This window comes from Bufo bufo, chromosome 2 (genome assembly GCF_905171765.1).
Source record: "Bufo bufo chromosome 2, aBufBuf1.1, whole genome shotgun sequence".
Taxonomy (NCBI): Eukaryota; Metazoa; Chordata; class Amphibia; order Anura; family Bufonidae; genus Bufo; species Bufo bufo.
The window spans coordinates 215,812,982-215,826,652 of record NC_053390.1 but is presented as its reverse complement, the minus strand read 5'-3'; the positions used below and the strand labels follow the sequence as shown (position 1 = coordinate 215,826,652).

The window sequence follows — 13,671 nt, the reverse complement described above, 5'->3', positions numbered from 1 at the left end:
TAATGCAGCTTATCCAGGATGGCACATCAATGCGAGCTGTGGCAAGAAGGTTTGCTGTGTCTGTCAGCGTAGTGTCCAGAGCATGGAGGCGCTACCAGGAGACAGGCCAGTACATCAGGAGACGTGGAGGAGGCCGTAGGAGGGCAACAACCCAGCAACAGGACGGCTACCTCCGCCTTTGTGCAAGGAGGAACAGGAAGAGCACTGCCAGAGCCCCGCAAAATGACCTCCAGCAGGCCACAAATGTGCATGTGTCTGCTCAAACGGTCAGAAACAGACTCCATGAGGGTGATATGAGGGCCCGACGTCCACAAGTGGGGGTTGTGCTTACAGCCCAACACCGGGCAGGACGTTTGGCATTTGCCAGACAACACCAAGATTGGCAAAATCGCCACTGGCGCCCTGTGCTCTTCACAGATGAAAGCAGGTTCACACTGAGCACATGTGACAGACGTGACAGAGTCTGGAGACGCCGTGGAGAACGTTCTGCTGCCTGCAACATCCTCCAGCATGACCGGTTTGGCATTGGGTCAGTAATGGTGTGGGGTGGCATTTCTTTGGAGGGCCGCACAGCCCTCCATGTGCTCACCAGAGGTAGCCTGACTGCCATTAGGTACCAAGAGGAGATCCTCAGACCCCTTGTGAGACCATATGCTGGTGCGGTTGGCCCTGGGTTCCTCCTAATGCAAGACAATGCTAGACCTCATGTGGCTGGAGTGTGTCAGCAGTTCTTGCAAGACGAAGGCATTGATGCTATGGACTGGCCCGCCCGTTCCCCAGACCTGAATCTAATTGAGCACATCTGGGACATCATGTCTCGCTCTATCCACCAACATCACGTTGCACCACAGACTGTCCAGGAGTTGGCAGATGCTTTATTCCAGGTCTGGGAGGAGATCCCTCAGGAGACCATTTGCCACCTAATCAGGAGCATGCACAGGCGTTGTAATGAAGTCATACAGGCACATGGAGGCCACAGACACTACTGAGCCTCATTTTGACTTGTTTTAAGGACATTACATCAAAGTTGGATCAGCCTGTAGTGTGTTTTTCCACTTTAATTTTGAGTGTGACTCCAAATCCAGACCTCCATGGGTTGAAAAATTTGATTTCCATTTTTTATCCAGAAGGTTAAAATGGTCTCAGCAATGTGTAGGTTGCTGAGACAGTGTTAAGTTTATGGGCTGGATTTTATTGGACTGGGAGAAGGTAGGCTTGGTAGAGGGACCTCCCCAGTCCACCCCATTCCAGGGCAGGTTTTCCCCTAGCCTGAGGAATCCCCAGCTGAAGCCAGCTGGGATCGTTAAGGGGAAATAAAGCACAGTCCAGGCTGTCAGTCTAGGGAGGGAAACGCCTGGAGAAAGTCTTGGAAACTGGCTGCCCTGCTGGCTAGAGAAGCCAAATGCTCTGTGTGACCTATGTTCAATAGGTGAGCTAGGAACTTCACTGTATTAGCCAGAGCCCAGACGGGCAGGTGTTTATTTTGGTTTGGTTTATGTTTTGTGGTGCATGACCTTCACCTTACCTCACCTAAATAAAGCAACGTTTGGACTTTAACCCTGTGAGTGTAACCCCTGCCTGAGAGTGTAACCCCTTACAATATAAAAAACAAAACAAATAAAACAACTGTGTCTTACTACTCACTGCCATAGCAAAGGGGGAATTATGTGCTGTGGTCATGAAACTGCAGCATAGGCAACATGAAACCTCATTACAACCACCACCACATTACATACCTGCTCAGTACTGGATAAAGACTGCTGCAGTCGAGTCATTTCTTCTTGTTTGGATTCTACTTCTGTTTTTAACTGTTCAATCTGAAACGTATGCTCTTCCAACTGCAGATATTAGTGGAGCAACAAGATCAGAAATGAGACAATAAAAATACATACAAATATAGCAAGCAATAAAACTTAATGGGCTTTATGCATCATCAACAGATGTACACTGCAGTAAATTGTGCTTAAATGGGTTTTCTGGTTCAAGGCTAATACCGTTTAATTACTATTTTCATAAATGGAGAGCATTTTCAACAATAGAGCAAAATGCATATTGTGGAATCTGGGGAAATATAAATTGCACCAAATTGATCAAAATTGTGCATGTGGCAATACAAATTTGGTGCAATTCATAAAATATTTTAGATAAGCTCCTCTTCTTCATGCCACTTGATGGCTGCTCTGTGCATATGCCAATAACTTGTGCCATAAAGAGGTTATCCAGCATCCATTAAAAAGGAGAAACCGGCTAAAGAGAGGGAGGGAGAGAAGGAAGGAAAATAAGCAGCACTAGAAAGTGATGACATTCTGTATACAAGCACAAGATAATGTATAAACTTATATTCTGTATACAGTCAGCAGTGACGGAGACTGGAAAATTGAGCCATTGAGCGAGGACTGGAAACATGACACGGAATGGTGGGTCTGTCAAAAGGAGAGTTCTTTTTTGTTGTTGTTTTAAACACTGTCCAGCCAACTGCTCATTTTTAATGGATGTTGGATAACCCCTTTAACTACGTCCGTTTCCCCAAACGTTTCGAAACTGTAAATGCAAAAAGTGGCAAAACAAATTACCTTGCTTTATGTGTCTGCTTATGTTTCTTTAAACTTTCCTTTTTCTTATTCTGGGATGACATTTGTAGGCTTTGGAACCAATAACCAGGTTTCCATAGATTTATGGACTCTAGTTACATTGGTTTCTACAGACAATGGTCGTATCGGAACCAATTAGTATTGTGACTTCAGGGGCCACTGTATTTGGTGCATGCTACTACCTCATCTTTAAGGCAAGTTGGCACATCTTTATCTTTAAATCTCACCCATTGTCTTTTACTACGTTGGATGGGAAATAAACAGGAAATATACTATACTAGCGGTATATTTCTGTCTTCAAATATAACCAGCTAACATTTCTATAGATCTCAGGCTAGGGCTATGCTGCAACTTATTGTAACAGGACTGATAATTTTTTTTATTTTAACTATTTAACTACAGCTGCAGTCTAATGAATGCATTCAGTTGAACGCAATTATTTGGACTGCAGCTGTCATTCAATTGTTAAAATCAACCAGTCGTGCTACAAAACGTTAACCTATGTATGTGTGGAAGGGTGGATGGATTGAGTAGGGGGAACAGATTTAGATGCAGTGTTCCAGACCTAAAAGCGCAGAGATCAAGCTCCCCCCCCCTAAAGACAATCTGTTTCCTAATGCCCTATTAGGACATAGCTTGGTAGTCCTGTCTATGAGCCCCAGAGGATGTTCACTGCAAAAGCATCCCTCAGTCAGGAGGACTCAGCACAACCATGTACTCCCAGTTAGATTAAAACACAGTGAGTGCACAGGTTAACAGTAAATTATAATGCATTAGTAATAAATGTAGGTCATGTTGTAAATCTGGTAATTCATGCTCAGTCATAATTCAGTGTAATTGTAATTATTGTACTGCATTCATTATAGTTTGGCCTTACACCATTTTCTTGTATTTCTGAATACTGTACAATGGTCACCGCATTAATGTCTGGGAAAGCAAGAAAACAATACATCTAAATAAATATCTAAAAAAACATGTCCCAGCATGTAGGAATAAAAGAAAAGCGATACATTGGAAAGGCACAAAGTTTACACACAAAGGAAAACTTGTGGACTAGCAATGAATACTATTTGGCACAATTATGTGGAAGAAAGCATCTTGAGGCTTTAAAAATTCAAATGTTTCAATTAACCTTTATTTCTGACTCTCGCTTCACTTGATCCATCTGAAACTCCAGCTGTTCCTTGATACGTGCCACTTCCTCTTGGTTCTGCTGAGACACCGTGAGCTGCTTGGCAGTGTCAGCATTCTGTGGAAAATAGAAGGATGATACAGTTAAGTGCAATATAATTAATTGGCAGCATTACACAGTATATTCAACACCAACGGCCATGCAAAATTTACTTCTACATCTGAAAGGGTGTCTGTCAGCAGTTTTGGCCATACAAAACTGTTGGCAGTGCTAGGTGCATGTTTGCTAAGCTATTATCAGGACTAGTGTAAATATGAACATTTTTTCTGCTTCTGCAAGTGCACTTCACAAACCCTTCCCCATGAGTAACAGCTGCAGCAACCAAATAGGAGACCGCTAGCAGAATAAAAGTTCATATTCACACTACTCCTGATAGGGGGAGCTCAGCAAAATGTAGGTTTGTCCTGCTCTCCTTTTACCCTATGTCTCACTGTGAGCAGCTTTGCATGGTCAAAATTGTTGACAGACTCTCTTTAAAGCAGATCTAATATTTCCTGAATTATCCTGAAGGTGGTTAAGGATAGAGAAGATGAGGAGATTGCCATATACAGGTTTCTAGGATTTAATGTAGTGTTTTATGTAAAAGACTGCCATTCTGATCTCCCTCCTGGTCCCAACTTGAAAGACCGTATAGAACAAGAGATGTCCACTCAGTCAAACACTGGCTGATAAAGATCACCCCTGCAGCCAGTGACTGGCTTAGCAGGCCGCTACAACAGGAAATAGTCTTCAACAGATCTCTTCTGGGAATAGGTTCTTCTCAGATTGTCCTACAGATTGTCCCATATTGAGACCTGACAAACACATGATGAAGGCTTAACTATGTCAAAAATCTATTGTTTTTTTTATGGAGTTTAGTGAACTTCTGAGAATAAAACTCCATGTTAAGCAAGACAAATGCATACAATGTGCTGCTATTTCTATTTGGTTCAGCAGGCAGTTCTGCTCTTGTATGTCAAGCACTGCTCAGGAAGCAGAGAATAGTGGGACCATGTAAGCATCGGACTGGCTGTAGCAGGATAATCTGTGAGGCGAGTAAAGCTTCAAAAGGGAATGGAAAACATGAAGGGAGGAAGAGACATGTAAAAAAAAAAAAAAACATGATAATTTGTGCCGTTATAACAAAAATTGCGACTCGTTTTAAGTCGCCACCATATGGACAAAAGAGAAATATCAGTATTTCATTTTAAGCATGTGAACATACAGAAGCTCCATAAATGTTAATTGCCTTAGAAGAAGTTAAGACTTTCGCCTTACATGGATATTGCTAGAGGCCACAAAAACAAACCTCCCAGAGACACACCCTATGTCAGTGATGGCGAACCTATGGCACGGGTGCCAGAGGCGGCACTCAGAGCCCTCTCTGTGGGCACCCGCACCCTGGAGAAAGTCTATGGTGTACCAATATGCCTTAGACTTTTCCTGCCATTCATCAGTGCAGGACATGTTATGAACAGCACAGGCAGCACATTAAATGTAGGCAGGTTATTATAGCTAAATGATAAAGTACATGGAAGATATAGGATATTGGTGTTCAGGTTAAATTGCCGTGTTGGCACTTTGCGATAAATAAGTGGGTTTTGGGTTGCAGTTTGGGCACTCGGTCTCTAAGAGGTTCACCATCACTGCCCTATGTAGTTCAGTGACTTCAGCTGCTGTACTAGTGAAGGAGGTCTGAAGATCACCGACCCCCAACTGAATTACTATAAAAAAAGACTGATTTAAAGACATATTGGAATAAATTACCTTTCTCAGTAGTCCAGCATGAACATTGATGAGCTCATTGTGTTTTTCCTTCAGTTTATTGTACCGCAGTTCTGTCGCCTGAACTTTTTCTGAAAGTAGAAGAAAAAAAATTAAGTCTAGTGTACACCGTCATCTCCATAGCACTTATACCACATCAATGCAATATAATCTCCAGAAACATTTGCCCAGCATTGGTAACAAGCTTTAGTCTAATATAAATGGGTAACCTTTCTTATTATTCTTTTCACACTACCTGATGATACCAGCAAACACATCTTGATCAGGTTTTCAGATGTAGTTTTAAAGCTAAAACCATGTGTGGATTCAAAAAAAGAGGAGACGTAGAACCTGACCTTTGTATTATCCTCCATCGAGACAGTATAAACACTGTACTGGACATCCACTTTAATAACAACTGTTTGCAAACCTTGAAATAACTTTAATCTGCTTGTCAAGTTCAGCCCCGTGGCAGACATTATTAAAACCCTTTGGTATAATTAATGGCTATGAACACCTTTCGAGACAATTACTCATTTTTTATTAAAGACCAATTTAAAAAAATATTTTTAGCTCAAAAAGAGTACAAGGCAATATCATCCCAAAAGGTGTACATAGCCTTTAAACGTCTTTGTTTTTCGATGCTTTTCGGAAATTGGCTTGGAGGAGTCACAATTCGCTCCAACAAATCAACCATTCATTTTGCTTTCTAAATTATAAATCTAACAAGACATACTTTCAATTTCCACAAAGACTCCTTCCTTTTTTTCACTGTCCTGTTGCTGTTTCCGTAGCCTTTCCAGCTCGTCCCGGAGTTGCTCATTGTCCACCAGGGCTTTCTGCTTCTGTTTGCGCTGTTCCTCCACCTCTGCTTCTAAAGTGTTAATCTGGCCCTTCAGCTGCATGATGTACTTCTGAGCCTATCACAATGATATTCAAAACATGTTACTACAGATCATATATGCCAATAAGTAATTTAGGAAATTTAATTAGAAGCTGTCCATTATGAAAAAGGAGAATTTAATATTCTATGTTTAAAGATGCTGTCTCCTCAGACATATTACTAGGATATGCCGCCAATGTCAAAATAGGAGCAGGTCCTAGAGGTGTGACATAGAAACATAGAATGTGTCGGCAGATGAGAACCATTTGGCCCATCTAGTCTGCCCAATATACTGAATACTATGAATAGCCGCTGGCACTATCTTATATGAAGGATGGCCTTATGCCTATCCCATGCATGCTTAAACTCCTTCACTGTATTTGCAGCTACCACATCTGCAGGAAGGCTATTCCATGCATCCACTACTCTCTCAGTAAAGTAATACTTCCTGATATTACTGTAAAACCTTTGATCTCTAATTTAAATCTATGTCCTCTTGTAGTAATTTTTCTTATGTTAAATATTTTCTCCTCTTTTACCTTGTTGATTCCCTTTATGTATTTTATTTATTTATTTTTTTTAAACTCGTTTTATTAAAGATTAACATTCCAGGTGTGAATCAAATAGTAAATGCACAGGGGTTACCCTTTATGTATTTAAAAGTTTCTATCATATCCCCTCTGTCTCGTCTTTCTTCCAAGCTATACATGTTAAGGTCCTTTAATCTTTCCTGGTAAGTTTTATCCTGCAATCCATGTACTAGTTTAGAAGCTCTTCTCTGAACTCTCTCTCCAAAGTATCAATATCCTTCTGGAGATCAGGTCTCCAGTACTGCGCACAATACTCCAAATGAGGTCTCACTAGTGCTCTGTAGAGCGGCATGAGCACCTCCCTCTTTCTACTGGTAATGCCTCTCCCTATACACCCAAGCATTCTGCTAGCATTTCCTGCTGCTCTATGACATTGTCTGCCTACCTTTAAGTCTTCTGAAATAATGACCCCTAAATCCCTTTCCTCAGATACTGAGGTTAGGACTGTATCACTGATTTTATATTCTGCTCTTGGGTTTTTACGCCCCAGGTGCATCATCTTGCACTTAACATTAAATTTTAGTTGCCAAATTTTTGACCATTCCTCTAGTTTTCCTAAATCCTTTTCCATTTGGTGTATCCCTCCAGGAACATCCACCCTGTTACAAATCTTTGTGTCATCAGCAAAAAGACAACTTACCATCGAGGCCTTCTGCAATTTCGCTAATAAAGATATTAAACAATATGGGTCCCAGAACAGATCCCTGAAGTACCCCACTGGTAACAAGACCATGGTCTGAATATACTCCATTGACTACAACCCCCTGTTGTCTGTCCATCAGCCACTGTCTAATCCATTCAACAATATGGGAGTCCAAGCGCAAAGACTGCAATTTATTGATAAGCCTTCTATGTGGGACAGTATGAAAAGCCTTACTAAAGTCTAGATAAGCGATGTCTACTGCACCTCCTCCATCTATTATTTTAGTCACCCAATAAAAAAAATCAATAAGATTAGTTTGACATGATCTCCCTGAAGTAAACCCATGCTGTTTTTCATCTTTCAATCCATGGGATTTTAGATGTTCCACAATCCTCTCCTTAAGTATGGTTTCCATTAATTTCCCCACTATTGAGGTCTGGCCTATAGTTGCCCGATTCCTCCCTACTACCTTTCTTGTGAATGGGCACAACATTTGCTAATTTCCAATCTTTTGGGACGACTCCTGTTACCAGTGATTGGTTAAATAAATCTGTTAATTGTTTTGCTAGTTCACCGCTAAGCTCTTTTAATAGCTTTGGGTGTATCCCATCAGGCCCCTGTGACTTATTTGTATTAATTTTAGACAGCTGACTTAGAACCTCTTCCTCTGTAAAGACACATGCATCAAAGATTCATTAGTCTTCCTACCTAACTGAGGTCCTTTTCCTTCATTTTCCTTTGTAAAACCTGAACAGAAGTATTCATTGAGACAGTCCGCTAGTTCTTTATCGTCTTCCATATACCTTCCTTCTTTTGTTTTTAATTTGGCAATTCCTTGTTTTAGTTTCCTTTTTTCCATTTATGTATCTGAAGAATGTCTTTTTACTGACAGCCAATTTCTCTTCTGCCTGTGCTTTAGAAGCTCTTATAACTTGCTTGGCCTCTCTATGCCTAATCTTATAAATTTCCCTTTCATCCTCGATAGGGACTCGTATATCTCTAATCTAATTTTAGAAAAGTCATTTTTTTCTAAAATCTAAAACTTTTGTTTTTGTGTGGTGTGACTCAGTCACTGCACTTATAGTAAACCACACTGACTGGTGATCACTAGATCCCAAGCTTTCCACTACAGTAATATCAGATACCAAATTCCCATTTGTGAATACTAAATCTAAAATGGCCTCCTGCCGGGTTGGCTCCTCAACTACTTGCTGCATCTATCTAAAGAGCAGGGCCTCGATTAGAAAAAGCACACACCACACATATGCAGCGTGCTGGCCATTCATTTCTATGGGACTTCAAAAAACAGAAATCAGCAAAATTTTTGAAGTCCCATAGAAATGTATGGAGAGCACGGCCCCAGCTCCATTCACCTCTATGGGAGTGCCAGAAATAGCCGACCAAGTACCCTGCTATTTTCGGAATTCCCACAGAAATTAATGGAGGGTTGACGTGTATGCACAATTGCTCCTCTTCCACTTTGAGGGTCCCGTTATGGAGATAAGAGCAGGTCTCCCCAATGGCTGAGGTAAGACAGCAGCTCATCTCCCATGAGAATAAAAGGATCGAGGCATAATGAAATCCAACATGTCACTTCACACTGCCCCCCAATATTTGTTATGGGGAAAGGGGGAGGAGATCCCCATGCACATTAGATACTGTGAAATTCTGCTTTGGCTGGCGTTCATCTAATGTGTATGGTCACCTAGTGTTTTTTCGTCACTCTCTACCTGCCACAAAAATAAATAACCTGATTCAATCACACTTTACAACCCCATACGGACCTGACTATAGATAATTATTTTAATAAATTTTAATTTTCTAAATCCAAGCCACTGATATCCAAATACAAACCTCTAGTTTTATTTTCTCCAATTCTGAACGCAGCATGTCTATTTCTTTTTTCAGATTTTCAATTTGAAGATCCCTTAAAACAATGACAAATGAGTCAGTTCTGCCGCCATGATGTCTTAAAAGAGGGCCTAAAAGGGTTAATGAAACAATATCTACCTGTCATCAATCACCACACCATTTGGAGGACCAAAAGTTTGTTGGAAGATATCTTCTACAACCTAAAGAAAAGTGAACAATTGTATTCAATAAAGAATATCTACTGACATATTTTCTTTAAGGAGACCTGTTGCCACTCCTGACATGTCTGTTTTAATAGCTTCATGCATTTCCCCCATGTAATAATTCTGGAGCATCTATTCTTATGTCTCTATGTTGTGCCATTTCTTTATTATTTCTACTAGAAGTTATGAATGAATTTCTAGCAGTCTGCAGTAAGGGCACAGTGGGGAGTTAACCAGTTTGGAAAGGGGGGCGGCGGGGGGGGGGGGGGGGTGTGAACCTGCACAGACTCACTCTATCCAGTCAGTGCCAGACAGGGGTGAGTACCTGCACAGTCTGGCACTGACTGGATAGCGCGAGTCTGTGCAGGTACCCCCCCAAACTGGTTAACGCCCCACTGTGCCCTTACTGCAGACTGCTAGCAATTCATTCATAACTTCTAGTAGAAATAATAAAGAAATGGCACAACATAGAGCCATAAGAATAGATGCTCCAGAATTGTTATTACATGGGGAAATGCATGAAGCTATTAAAACAGACATGTCAGGCAGGAGTGGTGACTGGTCCTCTTTAAAATTCTTAACATATGCTTTTGCCCTGAAGATCACACATAACTTTAGCATAGGTAACAGGATAAGGCTTTATGTTAATACCTTTATGACAGGCCTGAAAAAGCCTTAAAAGGGTGAAGTCCCGGTGAAGAGACTAATCATTTTTCTCATCCCTACAATTAATCTGTATGAGGACGAGTGATTGCAGTAGCTATCCCTCGTCCCCATACAATATAGGTGACTACTGCATGTAAATGCAACTCTACCTCCACTGACGAAAAGTCACTTATTGGTAAGGAAAGGTTTCTTCCTGATAAATGAATGTTCAGTCGGCAGATGTAAATGTGCCTTTACAGAGTGTATACCGGGAGCTTTTCTCATCCGTATCATTGGGGGACACAGGCTTGACCATAAGCATAGCTGTTGCCGCTAGGAGGCAGACACTAAGCACACAAAGTGTAAGCTCCTCCCCTTTAGCTATACCCTTCCTACAGGGACTAAGCTAAATCAGTTTTAGCTTAGTATCTGTAAGAGGCAGACCTCCCTGCGTTGCAGGTCTGCTGTTTTTTTAAAATTATTTTTTGTTTTTTCTAGCAGGAGTTTCAGGCCGTCTGTTAAACTGCCTGCACTCCCACTCAGGAGACAAGGGGGTTCCCCAAGACCCCTGCTCCTTCCCGTTCTCCAGAAGCAAAGGAGGACATATGGTTCTCACAAATCCTGTTTCCCGCCAGCGTTCGGATCACCAAAGCCATCAACCGCAAGTCCCCTCTGTCCCGGTGTAGCGTACCTCCCCAAGAACCGCACACCGAAGGTGGTGATCCGGCTGGAGTCAGGGGGGCAGAAGATGCCGGACAGGTGAGGTCGCAGGGGACGATCTTGAACCCAAATTTAGGATCACTACATTTAACTGCATGGCTGTTGAAGCCGTTGTACTGAAGGCTCGGGGTTTTTCGGATACCACCGGACCTGGAAGTCCTACTTTAGTTGGTGCGAGCGGTCTTCAGTTCTCTCTGCCGCGACTCTTGGCTTTTCTGCAGTCAGGTATGGACTTGGGCCGAGCTCTCAGCTCCCTTAAAGGGCAAGTGTTGGGTCTCTGTTCTTTTTCAGCGGAATTTGGCTTCACTTTCGGCGATTCAGACCTTTCTGCAGGGGGTGGCACATGCTGCTCCCCCTTTTCGGCCTCCGTTGGATCCTTGGGACCTTAATCTAGTGCTCAACGCTCTCCAGTCTTCTCCGTTTGAGCCCTTGCAGCAGGTGTCGCTTCGCTTCCGGTCTTACAAGGTGGCGGCTTTGGTGGCAATCACGTCCATCTGTAGGGTGTCTGAACTCGCGGCTCTTTCATGTCGGTCGCCTTTCCTGATCCTTCATCAGGATAAGGTAATCCTTCGCCTTGTTTGGTCCTTCCTGCCGAAGGTGTTGTCAGCATGCCATCTGAATGAGGAGATTATTCTCCCTTTATTTTGTCTGGGCCTGTCTCATCCTCGGGAGCAGTCGCTCCACACCCTGGATTTGGTACGAGCCGTTCGAGTCCATCTGTCCCAGACAGCATCTTTCCGGCGGACGGATTCTCTGTTCGTGATTCCAGGGGGGCCAAGACAAGGGCTGGCAGCGTCAAAGACTTCCATTTCCCGATGGATTTGTTTGGCTATTATGGAAGCATACCGCATTAAGGACTGGGCCCCAACCTTCCGGGTGACTGCTCATTCGGCTTGGGCAGTGGGCGCCTCATGGGCAGTGCATCATGGGGCTTCGGCCCTTCAAGTGTGCAAGGCGGCTACCTGGTCGTCTTTGCATACTTTTTCCAAATTTTATAGAGTACACACCTTTGCGTCTGCTGACGCTTCTCTGGGACGTAGAGTTTTGCAGACGGTGGTTCTCTGACAGGGAGGAAGGGGTGTTGCTGCTCTGTAACGTCCCATGGTGAAGCCTATGTCCCCTAATGATACGGATGAGAAAACTAGATTTTGTACTTACCGTAAAATCGGTTTCTCTTCCGTTCATTGGGGGGACACGGCTCCCATCCATTCTTTTGTTGATGGACCCTTTCGGACCTATGAGGTTCAGGGTTTGTACATCATGTGATTTTTTTTGTGTTGCTTCTCCTACTACTTTTGCACTAACTGATTTAGCTTAGTCCCTGTAGGAAGGGTATAGCTGAAGGGGAGGAGCTTACACTTTGTGCTCTTAGTGTCCGCCTCCTAGCAGCAACAGCTATACCCATGGTCAAAGCCTGTGTCCCCCAATGAACGGAAGAGAAACAGATTTTACGTTTAGTACAAAATCTAGTTCTAAATGTACCTGCTAATTGTACTGTACACAAGTAATGTGATCTGATCAGGGCATTAGTGTCAAAATAAATTTAAGCTATATTTAACCCCTTAACTGGGCCTATTTTTTGTTTCGCATTTTTTATTTTTCCTTCCCACGTTCCAATAGCCATAACTTTTTTAATTTTCTGCTCATATAGCCATATGAGGGCAAATTTTTTGCAGGATAAGTTGTATTTTTTAAGGGAACCATTTAATTTAGCATGTTTTATATGGAAAACAGGAATACAATTCTTTGTGGGGTTAAATTGGAAAAAACCAAAAAAATATTTCACCAAGTTTTTGGGGGTTTTGACATCACGGCGTTCACTGCACGCAAAAAATGACATGACTATCTTATTCTGCGGCTCAATACGAATACAGCAATTCCAAACTTATATAGTTATTTTATTTAGTTTTACTACTATGAAGAAAATAGAAACCTTTGAAAAAACAGCTGTATGAGGGTTTAATTTTTGCGGGACAAACTGTAGTTTTTATCGTTACCATACGACTTTTTGATCACTGTTATACTTTTTTTTGGGGTGGAATGGGGGAGACTAAGAATGGCGAATTCTGTTTTTAATTTTTTTTCCGTTACAGCATTCACCGCACAGGAATATATAATTTTTTAAAATATATTTTAATAGTTCAGACACGGCGATACCTGATATTTTTACTAGCAGAAGGACCCGGCTTTGCATGGGTATATCTCATCTATTTCATTTAATGTTTGCGTTAAGATAGACAGTATCCGCTAGAACAGTGACATCTACAGTAACACGCCCCCTTAACAGTGACCTCCACAGCCCCCGCCAGTGCCCTGTCTCCTTAAAATTGGACCTCCACAGCAGCCCACCCCCTTAACTTTGACCTTAATAGCAGCCTGCAGCTTTAACAGTGAGTTCCACAGCACCCCACCCACTTGACAGTGACCTCCACAGGGTCCCGCCCCCTTAACAGTGACCTCTACAGCACCCGCCCCTTAACACTGACCATAGGTTACAGTCCCCTTAACTATGACCTTCACCATTCCTGGCCCCCTTAACAGAAATCTCCACAGCGACTGCCCCTTTAACAGTGACTGCCACAGTACCCC

The 13,671-nt window shown here is 42.4% G+C and overlaps 1 protein-coding gene across 1 annotated transcript in view; it reads right to left on the bottom strand.

Moving 5' to 3' along the window:
* Nucleotides 1-13,671, bottom strand: part of HIP1R (huntingtin interacting protein 1 related) — a 127,550-nt gene that overhangs the window by 25,991 nt on the left and 87,888 nt on the right. Inside the window, exons 12-17 of the mRNA XM_040416174.1 lie at nucleotides 9,653-9,714; nucleotides 9,497-9,569; nucleotides 6,263-6,446; nucleotides 5,530-5,618; nucleotides 3,724-3,840; nucleotides 1,737-1,838 (exon numbers count right to left, since the gene is read on the bottom strand). Of these exons, the coding sequence (XP_040272108.1) occupies nucleotides 1,737-1,838; nucleotides 3,724-3,840; nucleotides 5,530-5,618; nucleotides 6,263-6,446; nucleotides 9,497-9,569; nucleotides 9,653-9,714 (627 nt within the window). The remainder of the gene's footprint in view (nucleotides 1-1,736; nucleotides 1,839-3,723; nucleotides 3,841-5,529; nucleotides 5,619-6,262; nucleotides 6,447-9,496; nucleotides 9,570-9,652; nucleotides 9,715-13,671) is intronic.